A 22,891-nucleotide genomic window follows, 5' to 3' on the forward strand; every position below is an offset into this window, starting at 1 on the left:
CCCCCTCTGTGCACCTCTGGCTGCCTGCATTGACGAGCAGGCAGCCTTCTCTCCCTGGACAGAGACCTTCCGCCCCCTCCCTCAGTCCGGATTCTTACATCACGAGGGCCCCGGGTTCCAGGACACCGCAACTAGGGACGAGCGCTGCCCCCGCTCTGTCGCTGCGAGGAGCGCTCTCCTTCGGGCAAGGCCTGGCGCCTCCCCACCCCCACCCCAATGCCTCTCCTCTCCTGCCGTGGCAAAAGCCACCCAGCGCCCAGCTTGGCTGGCTCAGCCAGGGGAGCCAGCAGGGATGCAGCAGAATCCCCTTGGGGGGCAGGGGGGGCCCTTCTCTGGGTTGGATGGCTCCAGGGGAGCAGTCGTTTCAGACTGCCCTGAATGTTGACTGCCTTAACTCAAGTTAAAGGAAGCCAGATTCCAGCTGGATATCAGGAAAAACTTCCTGACTGTTAGAGCAGTGCGACAATGGAATCAGTTACCTAGGGAGGTTGTGGGCTCTCCCACACTAGAGGCCTTCAAGAGGCAGATGGACAACCATCTGTCGGGGATGCTTTAGGGTGGATTCCTGCATTGAGCAGGGGGTTGGACTCGATGGCCTTGTAGGCCCCTTCCGACTCTGCTATTCTATGATTCTATGGTTGGAGAATGGGGTGTGTGTGTCTTTTTTGCAGTTTCCACCCGCAGACACACACACACACACACACCCTCCTGCAATGCAGCTTTCTCACCCTGCCGCTGGTACGCAGTGCAAGGCCGCCGTCACTACCGGCCTCTTTCCAGCCTGTTTTTGATAGAGTTGAAGCTTGTGCGGGAGGCGGGCAAAGGGAAAAAGCGGGCCTGGGAAGCCTCTAGGTCCTGCGTGTGGCTTTAGACACAGAGCCTCTTTCTATGCAAGAGAAGAAAATGGAGCCATGTCCGCCGGGGGTGGGGGGGAGCTTTCCAAGCCCTGCTGCTATCAGATGGTGCCTTTTATGTGCCAAACCATCTCCTAATTGTAAAGACTGAAAGCCAATGAATGTTCCATACTCAGAACTGCAGGGGGGTGGGGAAAGTCCCATCTTCTGTAGGGTGACCATATGAAAAGGAGGACGGGGTCCCGTATCTTTAATAGTTGCATAGAAAAGGAAATTTAAGCAGGTGTCATTTGTATGCATGCAGCACCTGGTGAAATCCCCTCTTCATCGCAACAGTTAAAGCTGCAGGAGATATACTAAAGTGGCCATCTACAAAAGAGGGCAGGGCGCCTGCAGCTTTAACTGTTGCAATGAAGAGGGGATTTCACCAGGTGCTGCATGCATACAGGTAACACCTGCTTAAATTCCTTTTTCTTTTTTTCCCCTTTTTAAAATATTTTTTATTGATTTTCTATACATAATAACCATACTTCTAAACAATACAAACAGTACATAATAATAGCCCTGTAATACATAATAATACATCCTAAACAAATTAATAAACATACATTCTTTTCACTTAATTCTTGATCTAATCATTGATTAACATTAAAGTGCACCCCCAACCCAGGGATCTTAAATCTCATTGATTCTTCTGGAGGTGTTTTCCCTCTCCCCCTTAATAATACAAAGTCCAAAAACTGTTTCCATGTTACTTCAAATTCCTTTTCCAATGCAACTGTTAAAGATACAGGAGCCCCCTGTCCTCCTCTCCATAGGGTCACCCTAACCTTCCACAGGGAATCTCCTTTCCCCTCAACTCTGTGTGCAAGTTTTTGTTGGTGCTCCTACTTCTTATCAACTGCTTTTATTGAGATGAGGATTCCGGTGTGTGGCTCTGGGCTTGCATATTGTGTCCCAATGAGTTGGGTACGAGTTTTGTGTACCCTTTGGCCCATGTGGAGATGCTAGCTTGAAACTACCCCCTTGGGTGTCTCCAATAACCCTGCTTGCCAGGAATTGGGCTCAGTGCAGAGCCAGGCCTCTGTGGCTACAGGCCCGTTGCTAGGATCTAATAGCGGCATTCTGCTTCATCACACAGTGCCTCACATATGTCTGGAAGTGCAGCATCCCTCCTGATTTTGCCTTGCTTGGTAGGTTACTGTTGTGGCTGCTGTGAGAATTAGCTCTGAAGATCTCCAGAGGCATCCTGGTCTCTTCCTTGCCCTGCCTGCCCTTGGCTAGAGTGCATGAACAGGCAGCAAGCCTTGTAGAGCTGTGCTGGATCATACCAAAGCCCCATCTGGGTCAGCATTCTGTTCCCACAGTGGCCAGCCAGGTGGCTATTGAAATCCCACCTCAGGACATGAATGCAATAGCATCCTCCTGCTTGCCTTCCCCAGTATACTGCCTCTGATACTGGGCATAATGATATATAGCCATCGGGACTAGTAGAGTCCAGGGTCCGCCCCTTGTATCTTGCTGCTTGACACTAAAGAAGGGGTCTGTGTTGGGCTTTGTAGGGAATGGACCCCTGTAGCCCCACTGTTTCCCCTCCTTGAGGGTGGGCAGGGCAGTGTGTGCGTGCGCACGTGCATGCATGCACACACACACAAGCTACCGAGGCTACAACTCTGGACGGCCTTGCTCTTGTGCCACCACCCTGTCTGGTTGGCCCCTGTGTTTTGCCTAGTTCTCCGTACTTCTCTTTCTCTGTCTGACTGTTGTGTCCAATCGTCCCACAATAAATCCTACCAAAACCATCTGCAAATTGCTGCTGCTTCTCTCTGCATCTGTAACAAGCTCTCTCTGTTGCCTCCAGGCATCCATTAACCCCGAGGTCAGTGGAAATGAACTTCAGTTTCAGACATTTGGCTCCTGCCCCAGCTTCCTGCCCAGCAAGGTTGCAGCTGGGGCGGGGGGCTGTGTGCCCGTGGCTTCTTTTGAACGCAAATGCCAGTTCTAGCTCCTTTGTGGGTCTGAAGGCCCAGCTGTTCCTGGCACCTCTGATGTCCTGCCATGTTCCAAACTAGAGCTGAAAGGAGCAGGGAGGGGGTGTTGGAAGGTGAACAGCTGATGGCAGCGCTGGTTTGAAATTGCCCTATGTAAATCAGTTCTGGATCGGTCAGGGGAAGTCTCCAAGGGGGTCCGTGCACTAGCGCTACTGAGGTTATGCTAGTGAAAAATGAGGTGTACACTACATCAGTACTGCACTATTGATATTAAGTAAGTGTTGGAACCCATAGCGCTAGCAAACACTTAATGAGCAAGGCTTGGCTTACTCTAGCACAAGGTAGGCAACCCTTTAGGGCTATGGGCACAGTAGACAATTGGTCCCATGTGACAAAGGACAAGGACTTGAGTACAAGGTGGAGTTGGGCTCTGAGCCCCAACACTAAAACCCTTTGAACCCACAGTTTTCAACACTAACAGCAACCCTATTTCACCACAGTCCCAGCTACCGACAAGAACAGTTGTATGCCGCTTTGGCAGGTGCCAGGCAAGGTGTCTGGGGCGCATGGGTGCCTTCCCTGGCACACACATGCCACTGGAGCCTCCCACAGACCCTTAATCCTAACCAGCTTTCTTAGGGTTTGATGTAAACAATTTGTGCCACCAACGTGTCTTCCTATATGACAATCAAAGGACGCTGACACATTTCTGCATGTCACATGTGTCTGGGGGTGCGCCTTAGCATGAACTGAAAAGTAACTTGTGTTGTGGGGGCTCGTGAGAAGATAATTTGAACGCCACCCTTTCTGGATCTGCCGACCTTTGATTTCAAGAGCTGCAACATCGTGTTGCCCGGGGGCCCTTGAAATGAAGTGTGGAAGAGACAAAGGGGCACCCCCCTCTACCCCAAAAGGTAAAGGGGGAGATGGGCCTCTACCTAGTGCTTGAAAGCAGGAAGTTATGATGTGGAGACTGGCCAGCTCAGGAACTGGGAGGGCCCTCTTGTAAGTGGCAAACCAGCATGAGACACAGGAGGGCCATTTTCCCTTGAGGAAGAACCAGTTGGTTCTCAGTGCTTTTGTCTTGCTCGCTGTTTCTGGGATTGTGGTTCTGCAGAGGTCTTTTCTCTATAAGCCACGCCCTCTTGACGATATGAGAACGTGCAAACAGCAGCTAATGCAAAAGTAGCTAATGAAAAAGGCAGGAAATCCTTGACTCGCTCTAAAGTTCGTTGTCCAAAAGCCAAGTCACTCTTCCTGAACTAATCTAAGATGCAAGTGGAAACCGCCACTGTAAAGCCACTGATTATGTTCTGTTGCGTGATGGTGTTACGTGTTTATGCTGTGTAAACCTTCCTGAAATCTATCAGGATGCAGTAAACAGCAGCAGCACGATCAAAGAGGATCCGTGGTTTGTCAACAGTAGATATGAAAAGGACCTCAAGAGAGCAGTTGATTGCAAGCTGTAGTGTGATGTGGCTGCAAAAAGAAAGTCGAATGTGGTTGTGGGCTGCAGTAATGGAACCGTGCATTAGCTTCCAAGACATGAGAAGGAATCGTTTTGCTTTACAAAGCTCCAAAGAGTATCTTGGCTATCAGACAGTATAGCAGTGTAATAAATTAGGGATGTGCTCCGCTTCTAATCGGCCCGGCGAATTAGAAGCGGAGCGGGGGGCTTCGCCTGCCCTTAAGGCAGAGGCGAAGAGGATTGGGGGGCCGGCAGAGCGTGGCGAAGAGGATCGAGGTGAAGGTGGATCCTTCGCCTCGATCCGGAGCTCCACTGGAAAGGTAAGTGGGGTTTACCGGGCCCTGCTGCTGTCGCTGTCGCCCATGCGGTGACAACGGCAGGGCCCGGTAACCCCTCCCCCGCCCTCCTCTCCCTTACCTGCCTCCGTCCGCGGTCCGTCGGCGTCTTCAATTGAGCCTGTGGTTCAACCAGGAAGTCTGGGCCGCTTGTGGCCCAGACTTCCTGGTTGAACCGCGGGCTCAATTGAAGACGCCGACGGACCGCAGACGGAGGCAGGTAAGGCCCTCCCTCCCCCTTGGTTCCTTACTGGGCTCTGCCGCCATCTCCGCACGGGCGGCGATGGCAGCAGGGCCCGGTAAACCTCCCGCCCTCCTCTCCCGGCCTTACCTGGCGCCACTCCCCTCCACTGCGGAGCTCCGATTTGGAGCCGGAGCTCCGCGGCGAAGAGGAGCGGAGTATAGGCAGAGCGGAGCGGAGCAGGCCGACCCAAAATTTTCGGATCGGCCCGCGGGGCGGAGCGGGAGGTCCGTGCACACCCCTATAATAAATCATCATCTGCATTGAGCAACCTCCTGCAGTGAGCAGAGGGTTGGACTCGATGGCATTGTAGGCCCCTTCCAAAGAGAAACGTGTTATCTTAAAGTCAACCATCCAGTTCTAGCAGCTTTCATCCCCACATGGCACAGCAACGGGGGTTTAACTTCCCATTCAAGGCCAAGCCGCCCCAAAAATGCTTTCCATTTCAACAGGGATCACTCCTCAGAAGGCACAGGGCTGCTAGGGAAACCCATTTCCCCTGCCCCAACTACTGTGCTCAGAGGATGGCAGAGGATGCCATCATCCCTGCTAATGTAAAGGTCCTGGGGCTTTGACCCTGTGTGCTCTGTTACCGCAATGTCCCGGCTCTTCTGCCTTTGCTCGGTTTCTGTTAAGCTTTCTTTGTGAGCTTATGTTGGGATTAAAGCCCACTTCTTGCTCTCCCCACAGCTGCTGCCTTCCTGAAACTGTTAACCAAATTAGATCTCCCCCCTCCCCCAGGAAGCCACTACTGGCTGCTGACCCCATTAGGAGGCCCGTCAGATACATTCGTTATTGATTCTGCCTCCTGGAATGCTGCTTGTGTTGTTCTGTGAACTCTGAACATCTCCAGAGGATGTGAGATCATGGGCTATGTGGTAACTGCAGCATCTCTCCCTGCACACGGAGCCCTTCGAAGCAAACCGTAACCGTGCGCCTGAGGGCTTTGCCTGTATTCTCATGAGTGAATTGCATCTCCTGCACCTGTAGCTGGGTCATCGTGCCGAAAAAGGGTGAGTTCCAGTCAGTGCCCACCTTCAGACCTGAGCCAAGTAAAGAGTTTCCTTTGGCGTGATCAAAGAAGCAGGGACGTTGCCCCACCCCCCACAAGCTGGCTGTGGCGCATGCCAGAAAAAAAGATTTACCTGATTCCAACATAATATAATTTAGGGGAAAGCTTCTACAGGAGAATTCCAAGAGTACTTCACAAATGAGTTGCTTAAAAGACTGCATTCACAGCAGAAGCTGTATCGATTTCCATGCAATTCATTTATATCACACAAGTTTAGGCAAGCAATTGCTACCCATTTGCCACGTGCAGTCCGGAAGCCTTCGCTTGAGTTGCTGCTTCCGTCGCAGGGCCAGCACAGACTCTCCGCACTGGCGCAGTGGGTATTCTAGCGGGGAAAAGGGGTCTGCCCCTCAGATTGAGACCCATTGCTTGGCTATATATATACTTACACACACACCGGTGTTCTGCTGGTCCCACGTGCCCCAGCGCAGCCCCTCAGGCAAGCAGCTCCGTGTCTGTGTGTGTAACGTGGGTGCTGGTTCAGACTGGGCGCCTGCCTGCCTGCCTGCCTGCCTGCCTGCCTGCCTGCCTCCCCACTGGGCAAGGGCCCTTTTGCTCCCAGGAGCCGGCCGGAGTGCTGTCTTCGCCAAATCCCAGCACCTGCATGGCCCTTCCCCACTTGCAGGCTCTTCGCGTGGGTCCCACGTAGGGACAGTTTTATTTAAGGATTTTTATGCCGCCATTCAGCCAAAAAAGGCTCTCACGGCGGAGAGAGATGGTATGATCAACACCTTCCTACGGGAAAGCGTGCACCACTTCCAACGGCGGCAGGGAGAACGGATGTTGTTGCAATGGGGCTGGGGGGCAGGGAGAGACAGGGCTGTCTGTCAGGAGCACGCATCAAGCGTGGCTGTGTTACGACAGGCTGTCTTTCCACATGCAGGGCGCTGCTGCAGCTTGCCTGCTTGCCCCCACGGCAGCAGAGGCGGCTAGCTTCGCTCTCCCACCCGTGGACAGGGATTGCTTTGCTGGCCTTGAGCATATGTGAGCCACTCTGGGAGTAAAAACCAGGCAACCAACCAGGACGTGGAGCAGCTGTGCGCCTGGAAGTCCCGTCAGGTCCAAAGAGTGCCAGGAAGGCCTTGCGGCACAGACACAGCTGACACCTGCCCCTGCTCCAGCGCCTTGCCAGTGGCAAGGCAGCCTCCGAGGCAGTTGCCCTCGGGCGCAAACGTTGGCCTGCGTCCCTCTGGCCTCTCTTTCCATTGGCAGCCCAGGCGGTCTTCACTCCCTTGGCCTTCCAGGCACGGCTTTCTTTCGTGCCCTCTCCCCCCGCCCCAACTTTGAAAGAGGCGGCCATCACAAGCTTTTGTGTCTCCTCTCCTGTGAATGCCTCTCTGTGGAGACCAGGGAAAGACCCTCATTCTCTTCCCCCTGGCCAGTGGGCCCAGTCTGCTCCCCCCCCTGAAAGGGCATCTTGGCTCTCCATCTGTGTCTGGCTGCTGTCCAGGGGGCAGGCGGGGGGGGGAGGAAGAGGCGCCAGGAAGCGAGGAGATCCAGGCCGGGATGTGGGAGAGGCGCAGCACCAGATGCTGAGGACTTGGGACAATCACGGCCTTGTGCAGTGCAGATGTGTCTTCAGTCCACTTGTTCTAGCCAAGGCTGGGGGGTGGGGGGTGAGGCAGGGAGGTCCTTCCAAATCCTGAGATCAGCCCATGAAATTCAGACTCGAGTGTGATGGACATGCAACCAGCTGGCTGCAAGGAGAGTCCAAGCCACACCTGCAGGGGACACAGCGAGCACCGTCTTCTTCCCTCACCCCCCCCCCCCGCCCCAGATCTCAACGTCCTCCCAAGTGCATGATCTAGAATCCTGGCAGGAGACACACAGCCCAGCGCCCAAGGCAGCAGCGAGGCAATGCCCAACCGTCACATTCATTTCCTGGGATCCGTGACAACTCAGGGGTGAGTGAGTGGGTGGCACCGGAGCAGGAGCAATTGGCGGTTTGGGATGAGCAACGCCTCAGGCCCTCAGCAGGTGGGAGCCGGTCAACAGGGGCAGGATGGGATGGGGAGTCCCATGGGGTCCTGCAGCCCGAGGTTATGGGGTTGTGGCAGAGGGGCTGGGCTGGACCCTCCGCAGCTCTCCTCAGCTCAGCCTTCTGGGCCACCAGCGTCCCTGCCAGGAGCTTCTCAGGGGCAGCTGGGCTCAGGCCTCCAGCACCAGGCAGCTTCTCAGCTGCTGCCCTTGTGCGCTGCTCTCTCCCGCCAAGGCCAGGGAATCGCGCCGCTCCCCCGATGGAAAACACCAAGGAGCCCCGCTTCCTGCCCTTGGAGAGGAAACGACATTGTCTGGCTGTTGTTTTAGTAATGTATTAGTTTTGTATGTTTTTAATCAGTTTTATATATTTTATAGTATTTTTATATTTGAGGTTGTTTCCTTCCTTGATCTAGAGGGAGAGGCGGGTAATAAATAAATGGTGCTAAATAAATAAATACATAAATAAATAATAATAATAATAATAATAAGAAGATTATGATTACAGAGCCCCACCTGGTGGGCAGTTCTGGCCCGGGAAGGGAAGGCAAAGACGGCTTGGGCTTGGGCCTTTCCTCCAAGGGTCAGCAGGAGGAGGAGCAGCAGCACGAGGAGGATCCCATTCACTTCTTTTCAGATGTTAGCAAAGGCACCAGGCTTTTCCAAACAACAGTTTTTGAAAAAAATCCTTTACGGCAGGAAATATCTTGGCATACTTGCAAGCTATCACTGCAATCCCACTTCTCCTCAAGGTAGCCCAACTCCTCCTCCGTAGGGCACCAGGTTGGGGAAGGCTGCTCTATGCAGATGGGGGACACTCTCTCTCTCTCTAATGTTTGAACATGAAAGAAACATTTGCACATGTGCAGGCTGGACACAGCTTGGCTTTTGAAGGCAGAACCTCCATCTCCAGCCTCTCCTCCGCATAGAATTCTCCTGCCCCCAAGACTCCTTACCAAGCAGGCCCTACGTCCGCTGATTAAGGATAAAGTACATGTCCACGGCTTTTGTGCATGCCGGAGCTCCGCTGAGTCCCATGTGAGCTTCTCCTGCCAGCAAAGGAGCCTTCCGCCTTGCCATTCAACTGGGTAAGGACTTCCATCCACACCCCAGAGAAGCAGTCAGGCAGAGTGGCAGCAAGGTGAAAAGGGCTCTAGGGGCAGCGTCTGGCAGGCTGACCAGCTGCTCCCCAAAGAAATACCACAGGGCATCGTTGTGTTGAGAGGTCAATGCTCAGCCTCCGAGGGTAAGAGTGCAGCTCCCACTGCTGCCAGAAAACCCAGAGAAGAGCACTGTGGGAGTTCAACACCTTTCAAATGCTTCCAACAAAAAGGCTAGCAGGAGACCTGGCGTACTTTGAGCTATTTATGTCCATACAGCAAATGGGTGAAACAGCCTAGAAGAGACCCCAAAGTGGGAAGCAACAGATCCCGTACACCCTCTTCCAACTTGATTCAAATGTTGACGCTAAATGGAGCTCACGTCCAATCCACCAGCTCACAGCACACGCACCCAGCCTGGGAAGGGGCAAGCGGTGCTGGGCGTGGCCCTGGCGTCAAAATACTACAGCAACAGCACCCACCTGCCTGCACCACACATCTAACACTGGCACAAGCCATCAGGAGGAGGAGACCAAGAGCAGCCTTACAAAGAAAACCAAATATTTAATAGCCGCGGGGGGAGGGGGGGGTAGAAGAGTCCACGCATATATAGGAGAATACATCAAACCAAGACGTGAAGGGCACAGAAGGGAAGCCCCCGGCACTTGGGAGGGCAGGAAGATCCCAGAATTGCTTCAGCAAAGCTTTCGGCACGCGCTCAAGGTCAGGCGCCGGAACTCACAGGCTGCCCTTCAGCTGCAGGCTTGAGCATGGGCCATCTCTGGCTCAGAACAATGACATGGTTAGTTGCGTCTGGTCCCAGCATTACAGATACCATTTTTTATTAAATAAAGTTACCCTAGGTAAATCAACATCTACATTTTGTTTTGAATAAAAAAATCCACACTCTTCCACCCGTCTTCACAGTGCATCTCTCAGAGGGCTTCCCAACAGGCTGTCATTGCTGTGAGGGGAGAGAGGAACACAGGCACAGATTTCTAACATTCTCTTTCTACAATATCCCTCTCCAGTAGGCGCAGTGTGTCTGCACGACAGCAAGAGAGAGGCTCGTCCAAGACCGTAATATGAACACCGATTTCTCCTCTGGGCCACTGATTGCTGAAGGCTTTTCAGTTCCGTGTCCTCATAATAACAGCACTGTGGGCTGACAGGCTTTCAGATGCACGCTTATTGACTGGATAAGATGACACCAGGTCAAAGCCCTTCTCAGAGAGGGCAGCCAGCTCCTTCGGTGTGAATGTATTCACAGAGGCCAGGCTTTCTCAGCGCTCCTGCCGCTGGACCCCCGGGATGGACTTGAAGATAGCCATAACATCATTTAATGGGGACACGGCGAGCCTCGTGGCACACTGTGCGGCCGTTCTGATCAGTCTGTTCGTTGCCTTTAATCCCAGCCTCAATCACCACCATACATTTAGAGGATGAAGTGTTCAAGCAGAGAGCCAAGAGAGAACAAGTTTCTAGCAATTTATGGAACTATTAAAAAACGCCAAGCCACTCACAGACAAGGAGAGGGACTCACAGCCCTGATCTGGCCTGGGGAGAAATTCCCTTTCCACCCCCAATATGACGACGTGTTAGAGCAGGAGCCAGCCAGCATCCGCACCCTCCCACATCCATTGGAAAACTATCTCTGGCAGAGGCCAAGTCCACCCAGCGCCCCCTTCTCCAGCCCCGCTTAGTACCTGAGGAAGGATGTGGGCTGGCTCCTTCCTGGCCTCAGATGCCATCACCCTCAGCAGCATCCGCTTCAAGAACATTTATTCAACTGTTTCTGCTCCCACAGCTACCTTATTTGAACATTTCGCAGCCCTCCTCCCATTCACTCTCTCTCGCACACGGCAGACTGGACTTCCATCCATCCCCCACTGCTCACCTTGGCCTTGTTCTGGACAGGGATGTAAAGCTTGAACTCAGCAGGAAGTTCATCCTCGGAGTATAGTCTGTCAGAGAAGTAAATTCTGCGGATGCGACAGTTCGCATGGATCTGAAAAGACAGATTTGGGTTTTGCTTTAGTTTACGCGGAAACAGCAACAAGGAGGCATTCTATGGAAGCAGGGTCCCACTGCACCACAGCAAGGCCAGCCCCAGGCCTCCCCTTCAGAGGCCTTAGCACAGCCTGCCCCAAACAAGGGTTCCCCAAGATGTGTAGGCCTACAATTCCCAGCACGGAGGCCACATCTGGAGAGCACCAGGTCGGGGAAGGCTGTGTTAGCAGGTACTGACTCACAAGCTCGTCTCACAGCTTGTTGACCTACAAAGCTCTTCACGGTCTAGCTCCTTCCTATCTCTCCTCTCTCATCTCACACTATTGCCCCGCTCGTGCTCTTCGCTCCTCTGATGCCATGTTTCTCGCCTGCCCAAGGGTCTCTACTTCCCTTGCTCGGCTCCGTCCATTTTCTTCTGCTGCCCCTTACGCCTGGAACGCTCTTCCAGAACATCTGAGATCCACAAGTTCAATCGCAGCTTTTAAAGCTCAGCTAAAAACTTTTCTTTTTCCTAAAGCTTTTAAAACCTGATGTTGTTCGGACTCTATACTGTTAGTTTTACCCTACCCTGTGCCTGTTTACCCTACCCTGTGCCTGTTTGCATTCTCTTCCCCTCCTTATTGTTCTACTATGGTTTTTTAGTTTGTAAGCCTATGCGGCAGGGTCTTGCTATTTACTGTTTTACTCTGTACAGCACCATGTACATTGATGGTGCTATATAAATAAATAATAATAATAATAATAATAACAGCACCAGGCAAAAACCACCTGAACAGATGACGTTGCCTTGGTCCATCCAGCCCACCATGGATGTTCCCTGGGGTCAGCTGCCAAGGTCCTGCCGAGCTCCACTAGCCAACACCCTCTCTTCAAGTGGAGACGCTGGCCCAGGGCCTGAGCCTGGCAGCTCCGGTGCTCAAAGGACGTGCTCGGGAGCCACTGAATGAGGGCAGGCTCCACCCCGACAGACCTTGGCAGGCGACGCAGCATTGCTGAGGTGCAAAAAGGAAACGTCCTTTTCTGAAGAAGCTACCTTTCTCTGGAGTATTGCCTACTGCCAGGACAACTTCGCAAACTAACCTTCAACCTTTTAAAACAATTTAAATCCAGTGCATTTTTAACATATTCATTATATTTCTATACTGCCCAGTAGCCAAAGCTCTTTGAGCCATTCACAAAAAGACCATCAGTTGGGACACCACCACCACCACACACACCACACACACAGGGCTAACCCCGTGGGGAAGAAGAAGGCGCTGTTGATCTGCCCCTCCACTGGGAGATGGGAGGAGGGAGCAGGGCCTTCCCACCAGCCTGAACAGTCTCCTTAAATTTCTTTTTATTTTCTCCTTCTTCCCTCCCCATCCCCTTTCCTTGTGTGTCATGTCTTTTTTAGAATGTCAGCCTGATCAATTGTAAGCCGCTCCAAGAGCCTTTTTGGTTGAGGTGCGGGATAAAAATACTCTAAACAAATTAATAAATAAGCTACAAGCACTGTTGAGATTTGAAAAGTATAAAATAACTTTCCGCCTCATAGCCATGAAGGAGCCGTGTTTTTTGGTATTTCCTTCTTTATTATCTGTCCCAGTAATGTTCCAGACAGGAAGAGCCAAAGGGCACTTTGGCCAGCAGGCTCCCTGATCCATCCGGGAAACAGCCACTGGGAGCCCCCAAGACGTATGAGGGTCCGAGCAGGAGCAGCCTACAGAGGAGGGGCTGAACGGGGGTGGGGGGGAGTTCTGGCGCTGGCTCTTCCACCCCAGAGGAAACTCCACGCCAGCAGCTGAAAAACAGGCGCCTCGGCCCTGAGAAAGCTCTTTACCTGGACTCTCAGGGTCTCAATGTAGTTGGTGCCGTACGCGCGCCGAGTGAAGTCGGACAGGTTGAACTGAATCTGGTTCCAGCCATCATCCAGGCGCATCGGCATGGTGCAGATGAAAGGCTTGACCCGGGTCGTGCTCTGGTAGTTACTGGCACGGAACCGCCGGCGCACATTTTTATCATCCAACACCTAACACAGAAAGACATTGAAAAGGGGGGAGCTGTCGAGAAGAGAGGAGGGCTGCCCGGGGCTCCCGTCCAGCCCACGGCTCCCCACCCACCCAGGCATGGCCACAGGAGGCTGGGCAGTCGGGCCTCAGCTGCCTCTGGAGGGAGGCTCCCCAGCAGTGCTGGTCTTGGCAGGGACCCAACTTGGGTGCTGGTGAGGAATTGCATCAGGATGAGTGGCGAGAAAGGGGAGGCCAAACCTTTGGGCCATGGAGGGCCCCCATCCAGCCTACGGAGCCCCACTGGCTTCCACGCTGCTCCCCCCAGGAGGAATCCCCACTGTTGCAGAGGATCTGAAACTGGGGAGAACGGCAGGGGTGCGGGCGGTGAGTGGCTGCTGCGTCTCTGATAGCCAGAGGAGGCCTTCCGCAGAGCATCTGCCATCCCCACGTGCACTGCATGACCCAAAGTCTAGTGGGCAAAGTTGTTGGTCTTCCCCAACTCACCCTGTTGAGGAAAGTTTGCCATTACCCAGAGCAGCTTTCGCGAGACAGCTGGCAGCACGGACAAAGGCAAAATGGGTGGGGCGATTTTGGCAGGGCCGCCAATCTAGATGCTTGACTGGCAGAGTTGGTCCTTGGATTCACTTGGTCAGTTTGCACAAGTAAAGGAGAAGGGTGAAGAGGGGAAGAGCAAGGACTTTGCCCACTGGTGCCGCCACACCCTGGACCTGCCATGGGCTCCCCGGGCACTCACCTGCACTTCAAAGGTAAAGTATTTCTTCAGGTTCTTGATTATCATCACCAGAAAAGGCAGTTTGATCCCCAGCGTCTTCTTTGGGTCAGCAGGACACGTGATGTAGGTGGTACTGGGTAAGAGAGAAGCACGTTGAAACTGGCAGCTGTAGCTGGTGGGCAGAGCAAGACCCGCCCTCTTTGCGGAACCTTTCTAATGACACCTGGCTCTGAAACCCAGGCACAGCATTTGGGGCTGAAGGCACTTTGGAAAATTAGATCAACTGGTGAGGTTTCCACCTCTTGTGTGGGTTGGAAGAGTTCCCTTCCCCAAGCCTCCGTGACCATTGGAAGCCCACCATGATTCCCCTGTGCTTTCTAAACCCCAAGATGATTTCAGCATATGTACCAAGACCATATAGCATAGCAACCTTCTTTCAGATAATTCAGTCAGCAGTGTGCTAATATACCGGAGAGTAGACTTCCCTGTCTGCAGAGGCCTAGTATCACACAAGGGACAGGAAGATGTTTTGGGATGAGGGGCTCTCGTGGGACATTAGGAAGGAATCCTCCCTACCTGACATTGGTTCCTTCAATCTCCAGCACCAGTGACTGAATATCATTATCTGTGATTCTTTTGATGTGGCCATTCCGCACCTAGAAGAGGAGAAGACGGAAACAACGCATCACTCCTGCATTCCTGCAAGGCACATCCAAGACTCCTGTCAGGAAGACAACACTTCCGAAACAGAAGTGGAGACTGCAAGACCAAGGCGGGACTGGATGCAGCCGAACAAAGGCACAAACAGAGTCCCAACCAAAGCATCTAAACTTATTCCCACGCGCATGGTATGGATTCTGTTCTAGAACTCTGGTTTCCAAAGACACTGCAGTTTCCTTGCACAGGAAAGAGAAAACTGCATGGAAACTAGGAACAGCAGGGATGCAGAGGACTGGAGAAGGAGCAGCCCCGGGGGAATCATGGCCCTACTAGCTCCCTCCTGGAAAGCCAGGCAGCAGTTTCCAGGGCTCCTCAGCTATGGTCTTGGGCTAACACACAGATGCCGGAATCCCCCCAGACCTGGTTGCTTCTCCTTTTGCCAATGTATAAACACTTGTCCTCTGCCCATTTAAGGACACACCTGCCGACACTCCAGGCCACTTCCCCAGATGCACCTGCCTGTTTGTGACGTAAACGCTCACAAATGCAGCCATAGCCCCACCATCACCTATGCTAAACTGGGATCCAGAAGACTCAAGATACATCTGTGGCTACACATTCTTCAGAGCCAGTGGCTCTGTTCCCTGCCTCGATCCAATCGGAGAGGCAAGTAAGAAATTTTTTATTATTATTATTATTATTATTATTATTATTATTATTATTTAGAGGTACTCAGGGACCACCATCGAGGACTATTCCTTTCTCTTTGGTGCTCTGAACATAAGCACCACCAACACATAACTATGTTGCTATAGTTTATATGTTGGTGTTTTTAAGTGAAGCACCCCAGAGAGCTTTGGCTAATAGGTGTTATAGAAATGTAACTGGAAACATGCTTCCCTTCATATCCAAGAAGCCAAATATTTCTTAGCTTAATGCTGAGGATAGCCCTGCCAAGTTCTGTGCTCCCAAAGATATTCTGAGATCATGGAGTCCCTGCCACCCCAGCTCTTATCTCCCATCACTGCAGAAGAAATTAAAGTAGACAACAAACAATGCAAAAACAAAACAAATATCATAGAAGAGTTGAGTTGGAAGGGGCCTATAAGGCCATTAGGTTCAACCCCCTGCTCAGTGCAAGAATCTACCTTAAAGCATCCCTGACAGATGGCTGTCCAGCTGCCTCTGGAAGGCCTCTAGTGTGGGAGAGACTACAACCTCCCTAGGGAATTGGTTCATTGTTGTACTACTCTAACAGTCAGGGAGTTTTTCCTGATGCCCAGCTGGAATCAGGCTGCACAGATAATGTTCTAGACCTTATTAACAAATTCAAAACAAACAAATCACCAGGTCCAGATGGTGATTCACTCCATTCAAGAGTTCTTAAAGACAGTAGTGACAAGATGAAGTTCTAGGCCTTATCAACCTATTAAGATTTATTAATCACCAAGACTGGATGGCATCTACCCACAGGTCTTACAAGAACTGAAATGTGAAATATGTAAATTGCCTCTAAAATTGGCCTCTGAGCTAGAAAACTGTGAAGTGGCTCAAGCATCCACAATTCAAAAAGCTTTTACCGAAGTCCCTCACCAAAAGCTCCTGAATAGGAGGACACCAGGTGATCGGTTAGGGTTAAACAACAGGAAACAAAGTGGACGAATAAATGGACACATCTGACACTGGAGGGATGTTAAAGTGAGATCCTCCAAGGATTTGTATAGGAAGGAACTAGTGTTTCTAAACTTACTCATAAATTATCTGAGATTAGAGGTGAGCAGCAAGGGGGCTAAATTTACTGATGGCACTAAATTACTTAAAGAGTGATAAAAACAGTTGCAGAGACCTCCAAAAGTATTGCATCGCTCTAGGTCACACCTGGGGCGCTCCAGATGTGTTGGACTGCAACTCCCAGAATGCCCCAGCCAGCTGGCTGGGGCATTCTGGGAGGTGCAGTCCAACACATCTGGAGAGCCCCAGGTTGAGGAAGGCTGATCTAGGTGAATGTGCATTAAAAAGGCAAATGCAGTTTAATGCAAATATGCAAAGTGCTGCATTTGCGGGGGGGGGGGGGGGGCTCCGCCCCTTATTTCACATACTGTTTCCTGGACTGTGTCCGTGATTGCCGCAGCTGAAGAAGGGAGAGTGTTAAACTGGGGAATGTGCAGAAGAGGGCAGCGGAAATGACCAGGGGGGAGCGACGTGGGGGGCTCCTTAGCCTAGAAAAACGGGAGTGCGTGGCGGGGGCAGGCAGGAGAGTGGCGCTTAACGTGGGCCTCCCCTCCCCCGCCGGGCCATCCCGTGAAGCCCAAGGGTGGGAGGGAGGCTCGGACCTGTCCGAGGGAGGGCTGCTTCACACACCGCGTCGATGAACTGGGTTAGGGTGACCGACCACCCTCCCTCCCTCCCCTGTATCTTTAACAGTTGTATTGAAAAGGGAATTTCAGCAGGCCTCATTTTATATATGGAGAACTTGGTGAAATTTCCTCTTCATCACAACAGTTAAAGCTGCAGGTGCCCTGTCCTCTTTTAAATCTGGTCACAGTATAGCTGCAGTATAGGTCCTGCAGCTTTCACTGTTGTGATGAAGAGGAAATTCCACCAGGTTCTCCATATATACACATGACACCTGCTGAAATTCCCTTTTCAATACAACTGTTAAAGATACAGGAGCCCTGTCCTCCTTTTCATAGGGTCACCCTAAACTGGGGGGATCGGCTGCGAAGGGCAGCTCACGGGGGCGGTGGTGGTGGCGGCCTCCTCTCCCGGATGCCTTAGAATCATAGAATAGCAGAGTTGGAAGGGGCCTACAAGGCCATCGAGTCCAACCCCCTGCTCAATGCAGGAATCCACCTTAAAGCATCCCTGACAGATGGTTGTCCAACTGCCTCTTGAAGGCCTCTAGTGTGGGAGAGCCCACAACCTCCCTAGGTAACTGATTCCATTGTCGTACTGCTCTAACAGTCAGGAAGTTTTTCCTGATGTCCAGCTGGAATCTGGCTTCCTTTAACTTGAGCCCGTTATTCCGTGTCCTGCACTCTGGGAGGATCGAGAAGAGACCCTGGCCCTCCTCTGTGTGGCAACCTTTTAAGTATTTGAAGAGTGCTCTCCTGTCTCCCCTCAATCTTCTCTTCTCCAGGCTAAACATGCCCAGTTCTTTCAGTCTCTCTTCATAGGGCTTTGTTTCTAGACCTCTGATCATCCTGGTTGCCCTCTTCTGAACACGCTCCAGCTTGTCTGCGTCCTTCTTGAATTGTGGAGCCCAGAACTGGACACAATACTCTAGATGAGGCCTAACCTATTAACACTATGTGTGATTTTAAGGCAGCTTTAAAGACTAGCCTTTTCCAGCAGGCCTATCCAGATCAATGTTAAATCATGATTTTTTAAGATGTATTGATTCCTGTTCTAATAAATTTATTATTATTATTATTATTATTATTATTATTATTATTATTATTATTACCAGTTGCTGGGAGACAGGGCAGGGCGACTGCGCGGGCTCCCTGCTGGCGGGGCGGGGCGGGGGTGCGGGCTGGGAACGGCTGCAAGGACTGGGAGCGCCGAGCGGGAAGGGGGCCGGGGAGAAGAGGAGGAGGAGGAGAGGGGGAAGCGGGGCGGCCCCTTCCTAGGGGAGGGCGCCCTCCCGCCTACTGACAGCCATGAGGGCTAGAAACGCGCTCTTGGCAAGCGCCCGCGCTCCGCTCCCTCCGCGCTCGGGCCTTCCGCCCTGCCTCCGCCCCACAGCGCGGGAGGCGGAGGCGGAGGCGGCGGCGGCGGCGGCGGCGGCGGCGCCCCTCCCCCCTCCCCCTCCCGGCATCCACCTTCTTGTCCCAGATCTGCAGCGGCTTGCTCCCGATGCTGTAGAGGACGGAGAGGAAGCCGCTCTGGAACGTGTTCTTGAACATGCCGCCGCCGCGGGCAGGAACAGCCGGCCGGCCGGGCTGGCTCCGCCGGGCGGGATGGAGGGAGGGAGGGTAGTCGGGCGCCCTCCTCAGCCGCCGCCGCCAAGCGCGTCTCTCGCTGCCCCTGCGGCGGAAGGACACGCGCTCAAGCCAGACACGCGCGACGCCGTCAGTCAAGAGCGCTCCGCACGGCCGCGAGGCGAAGCCAAAGAACCACCGCCTCCCTCCCTCGCGCGTGCGCGCAAAGGGCCGTCGAAGCGCCGCCCCTGTCGCCAAGGGACGGACTACTTTCCGCAGACGGGACTCGTTTCCTGTCTCTCCCTCGCTTTTGGTGTGTTGTCGCGACGCGTGCGTGTTGCCGAGGCAACGGGGGGGGAGGCGGCGGCCGCGGTGCCCATTTGCCATAGATATGGGAAAGGACAGAGGGGACGCTGCTGCCTCAAAACAGAGGGAGGGCTACCGACTAAAACGACCAAGGGGCTGGAGCGTCTCCCCTGTGAGCGAAGGTTGCATGGCCTGGGAAATGTAGCTGGCTGGGGCATTCTGGGAGTTGTAGTCCAACACATCTGGAGCGCCCCAGGTTGAGGAAGGCTGGGCTAAAGGCAGGCCGGATAGAGGTGTACAAAATTAGGCACGGTATGGAGAATGCGGGTAGGGAGACATTCTCTCGCTCTCTCAAAATACTAGAACCCTATGGGGTCATCCCATGAAGCTGATTGGTGGAGATTCAGGACACAGTGCAGAGTTAAACTATGGAACTCATTACCACAAGATGTGGTGATGGCCCCCAATTTGTATGTTTTTAAAGGGGGATTTAATGGCCATGTGCTTCCGCCAATATCTGAGGCAGTATGCCTCTGTACACCAGTCGCTGGGGAACTAGCTCCTTCCTATCTTTCCTCTCTCATCTCACACTATTGCCCCGCTCCTGCTGTTCATTCATCTGATGCCATGTTTCTCACCTGCCCAAGGGTCTCTACTTCCCTTGCTCGGCTTCGTCCATTTTCTTCTGCTGCCCCTTACGCCTGGAACGCTCTTCCAGAACATTTGAGAACATTTGAGAACTTGCTATTTACTGTTTTACTCTGTACAGCACCATGTGCATTGATGGTGCTATATAAATAAATAATAATAATAATAATAACTACAAGTTCAATCGCAGCTTTTAAAGCTCAGCTAAAAACTTTTCTTTTTCCTAAAGCTTTTAAAACTTGATTTTGTTCTGACTTTATACTGCTAGTTTTACCCTACCCTGTGCCTGTTGGCATTCTCTTCCCCTCCTTATTGTTTTACTATGATTTTATTAGATTGTAAGCCTATGCGGCAGGGTCTTGCTATTTACTGTTTTACTCTGTACAGCACCATGTACATTGATGGCGCTATATAAATAAATAAATAATAATAATAATAATAATAACATGGGTAGGTGGGAAAGTGCTGCTGCACCATGCCCTGCTTTACTGGTCTCTGGTCGACAGCTGGTTGGTCTCTGTGTGAACAGAGTGCTGGCCTAGATGGACCCTCAGTCTGATCCAGCAGGGCTCTTCTTTTGGGCTAAAGCAGGACTCCCTTGTCATCCCATTGGACTAAACTCCCCCAACCTGGTGCCCTCCCCCAGATGCAGCTCCCATCATCTACAGCTACCCTGAACACATCCAGAGGTTGGGGAAGGCTGCTTTGGGAGCTATAGAAAGCAATGCAGAAATAAATCCAGCGCCAGTTGTCCTGACTGAGACCATCTAGCAAAACACACACACACCCTCACCAGCAGCAGAAGGACTCCCTCCCGCCGGCCGCCCTCACACAGATGCCTTCATGCTGCTGCCACTTTGCTGGGAATTAGCCCCAGGCAACCCAGTGGGGCTTACTTGTGCATAGATATGTATTTAAACATTTAAAGAAGTACTCAAAGTGTTTCATGTAGTACAACAGGGCCTCTTTTCGTATGTAGAGCTGTTTGAGCACTTTATTGTTTTAGAAGTCATTCATAAATATTTGAAAGAGGAAAAAAAGATCTGTATTGGCACTGGCAGACTAATTTTCAAATGCTTGAAAACTAAAATAAATAAATCTGTTGTGCAGGCTGTGGTTGGGAATGATGAAAAATGTCTTCCCCCACCAATGTGTTGGACTGTCATTCCCAGCCAGCATGACCATTGGCAATGCTGCCTGGGGAATGCTGCAACTGGCAGTCCAACAGATGGAGGGCACTCGATTGGGGAAGACTGCCTTAGATGCCGCCGCCGCCGCCGCAACGTCTAAAGTAAAGCAATAATAAATGATGAGCATTTAGTCCAGATTCCGGCTGGACATCAGGAAAAATTTCCTGTTAGAGCAGTATGACAATGGAACCAATGACCCAAAGACGTTGTGAGCTCTCCCGCACTAGAGGCCTTCAAGAGGCAGCTGAGCAGAGGCTTGGACTCAATGGCCTTCTAGGCCCCTTCCAACTCTACTATTCTATGATTCTATGATAGGGGAGATACCTCACCTCACTTGAGGGCATCGGATGTTAGCAACCAGGGCCAATCAGCAGCCAATGTTTCAGTCCTTGGGGAGGGGCCACCAGCTCGTGGCGCTTCTCACTGATAATGGGGTCTGACAAAAGCTCTGGAGGGATAATGATAGAAGATGCCCATTGCCCAAGATGCTGCTTCTGCATTCCTACTTCTTTTTGGTATATCTTCCAGCACTGTGCTTGTAAAATATATTTTATTGGTTTTTATAAGAGTAACAATAATAAAATAGGGAAATAAAAGTGTAAACATAGAGGGGGGATAATAATATAATGGAAGTATCAATGAGAGCCTAGGTACATCAACATAAGTATAGGAAGGTCCAGGAGACAGAAAAATAGTAGAAACTCTGCAGGAGTTGTGTTACATGCAGCTGTCATGTTACATCCAATCAAAAGTACTCAGGAGGTTTAGCAAAAAGTTCAGTAATAAGGCCTTTAGTAAAGAAATCTGTCCTAGATCCTAAAGATCTGGGGATTTATAGGCCAGTCTCAACTATTCAATTTCTGGCCAGGGTGATTGAAAAGATAGTGTTGCAAATCCAGGCACAAGTGGATGATACCGTTCCCATTTCAATGGGGCTGAGACTGCTTTGGTGGATGACCTAAGACATGAACTGGAATGAGTGGTGGCGGAGAGTGCAACTCTACTAGTTTTTCTGGACCTTTCAACAGCTTTGACTATCCACCATGGTATCCTTCTGGAACACCTGGTGGGGTTGGGCCTTGGGGGCCTTGTATCGCTGCGGTTCTAGTTCCTCTTGTCAGTTCTCAAAAGGTGGTGACCATATGAAAAGGAGGACAGGGCTCCTGTATCTTTAACAGTTGTATTGAAAAGGGAATTTCAGCAGGTGGCATTTGTATATATGGGGAACCTGGTGAAATTCCCTCTTCATCACAACAGTTAAAGCTGCAGGTGTCCTGTCCTCTTTTAAATATGGTCACAGTATAGCTGCAGTATAGCTCCTGCAGCTTTCACTGTTGTGATGAACAGGAAATTCCACCAGGTTCTCCATATATACAAATGACGCCTGCTGAAATTCCCTTTTCAATACAACTGTTAAAGATACAGGAGCCCTGTCCTCCTTTTCATATAGGCCACAGCTAGACCTAAGGTTTCTCCTGGGATCATCCAGGGTTCGCCCCTGCCTGAGCACTGGATCCCCTGTGTGTCACCTAGATGAACAGGTTTGACCCCTGGACGATCCAGGGATAAACCTTAGATCTAGCTATGGCCATAGTCACCCTAGCGTGTGAAGTGACTGCTGTTCCGCACGGTCTATGGTGCTCCACAGGGTTCTGTCTTGTCTCCTGTGTTAGACAGCTATAACTTTGGAGTGACCAGAGCAATTCTGTTGCTTTGTCAACTGATCCCACCCTTCAACATTGCCCAAGTTTGATAATGGGCTGGACAAGTATGAACAAGATCAGATTAAATCCAGAAAAGACAGAAATGCTGTTGGTGAGTAGAAAGCCTGGCTTGGGGACTAGGATTCAACTTCTCTTCTTGGAAGATCAGTTCCACAGCTTAGGAGGGCTACTGGATCCTATGCTGTCCTTGGAGAAGAGCACATTTGCACAACTATGTCTAGTGCACCAACTGCAACTGTTCCTTAATCAGTGATGCCCTGGTTACATCACAGTTCAACTATTGCAATATATTCTATATGGATCTATCTTTGAAGCTTCAATTGGGTGCAAGGAAGCATGGTATCATGATCATAACCCCTTGTTACTGAAAGATCTACACTGGTTGCTAATTGTTTTCTAGGCTCAATTCAAAGTTTTGGTTTTGAACTCTAAAGCCTAGGACCTGGCTATCTGAGGGACCACCTATCTCAGTATGAACCTGCTTGGTTACTAATATTGGTAGGAGAGGCCTTTTGAAGAAGCCCTTGCTTAAAGGCCTACTTGTCAGGGACATGGGAAAGGGCTTTCTCCTGTGTTGCTCCCCAGCTCTGGAGACACTCCTTTTGGAGTTGTAATAGGGTCCCACTCTTTCTACATTCAGGAAGGGGCTCAAGATGCATCGTTTTAAC

General features: G+C 51.5%; 1 protein-coding gene across 1 annotated transcript; it reads right to left on the minus strand.

Moving 5' to 3' along the window:
* Positions 1–9,863: 9,863 nt before the first annotated feature.
* Positions 9,864–18,454, minus strand: CFAP20 (cilia and flagella associated protein 20). Its single transcript, XM_063140917.1, has 6 exons — positions 18,257–18,454; positions 14,349–14,428; positions 13,794–13,905; positions 12,871–13,059; positions 10,936–11,046; positions 9,864–10,002 (listed from the first exon to the last, which is right to left on the minus strand). The coding sequence occupies exons 1-6, from the start codon at positions 18,338–18,340 to the stop codon at positions 9,997–9,999; spliced, it is 582 nt and encodes a 193-aa protein (XP_062996987.1). The 5' UTR covers positions 18,341–18,454; the 3' UTR covers positions 9,864–9,996.
* Positions 18,455–22,891: the final 4,437 nt, after the last annotated feature.

The sequence above is a fragment of the Elgaria multicarinata genome, chromosome 14, assembly GCF_023053635.1.
Source record: "Elgaria multicarinata webbii isolate HBS135686 ecotype San Diego chromosome 14, rElgMul1.1.pri, whole genome shotgun sequence".
NCBI lineage: Eukaryota > Metazoa > Chordata > Lepidosauria > Squamata > Anguidae > Elgaria > Elgaria multicarinata.

Excerpts from the sequence above, each read along its gene's own strand:
- CFAP20 (XM_063140917.1), bottom strand. The coding sequence starts at position 18,340 with ATGTTCAAGAACACGTTCCAGAGCGGCTTCCTCTCCGTCCTCTACAGC. Across the intron at positions 13,906-14,348 it reads ATTGAAGGAACCAATGTCAG|TACCACCTACATCACGTGTC; the intron begins GTAGGGAGGATT and ends TCTCTTACCCAG. Across the intron at positions 13,060-13,793 it reads ACTTTACCTTTGAAGTGCAG|GTGTTGGATGATAAAAATGT; the intron begins GTGAGTGCCCGG and ends TTTCTGTGTTAG.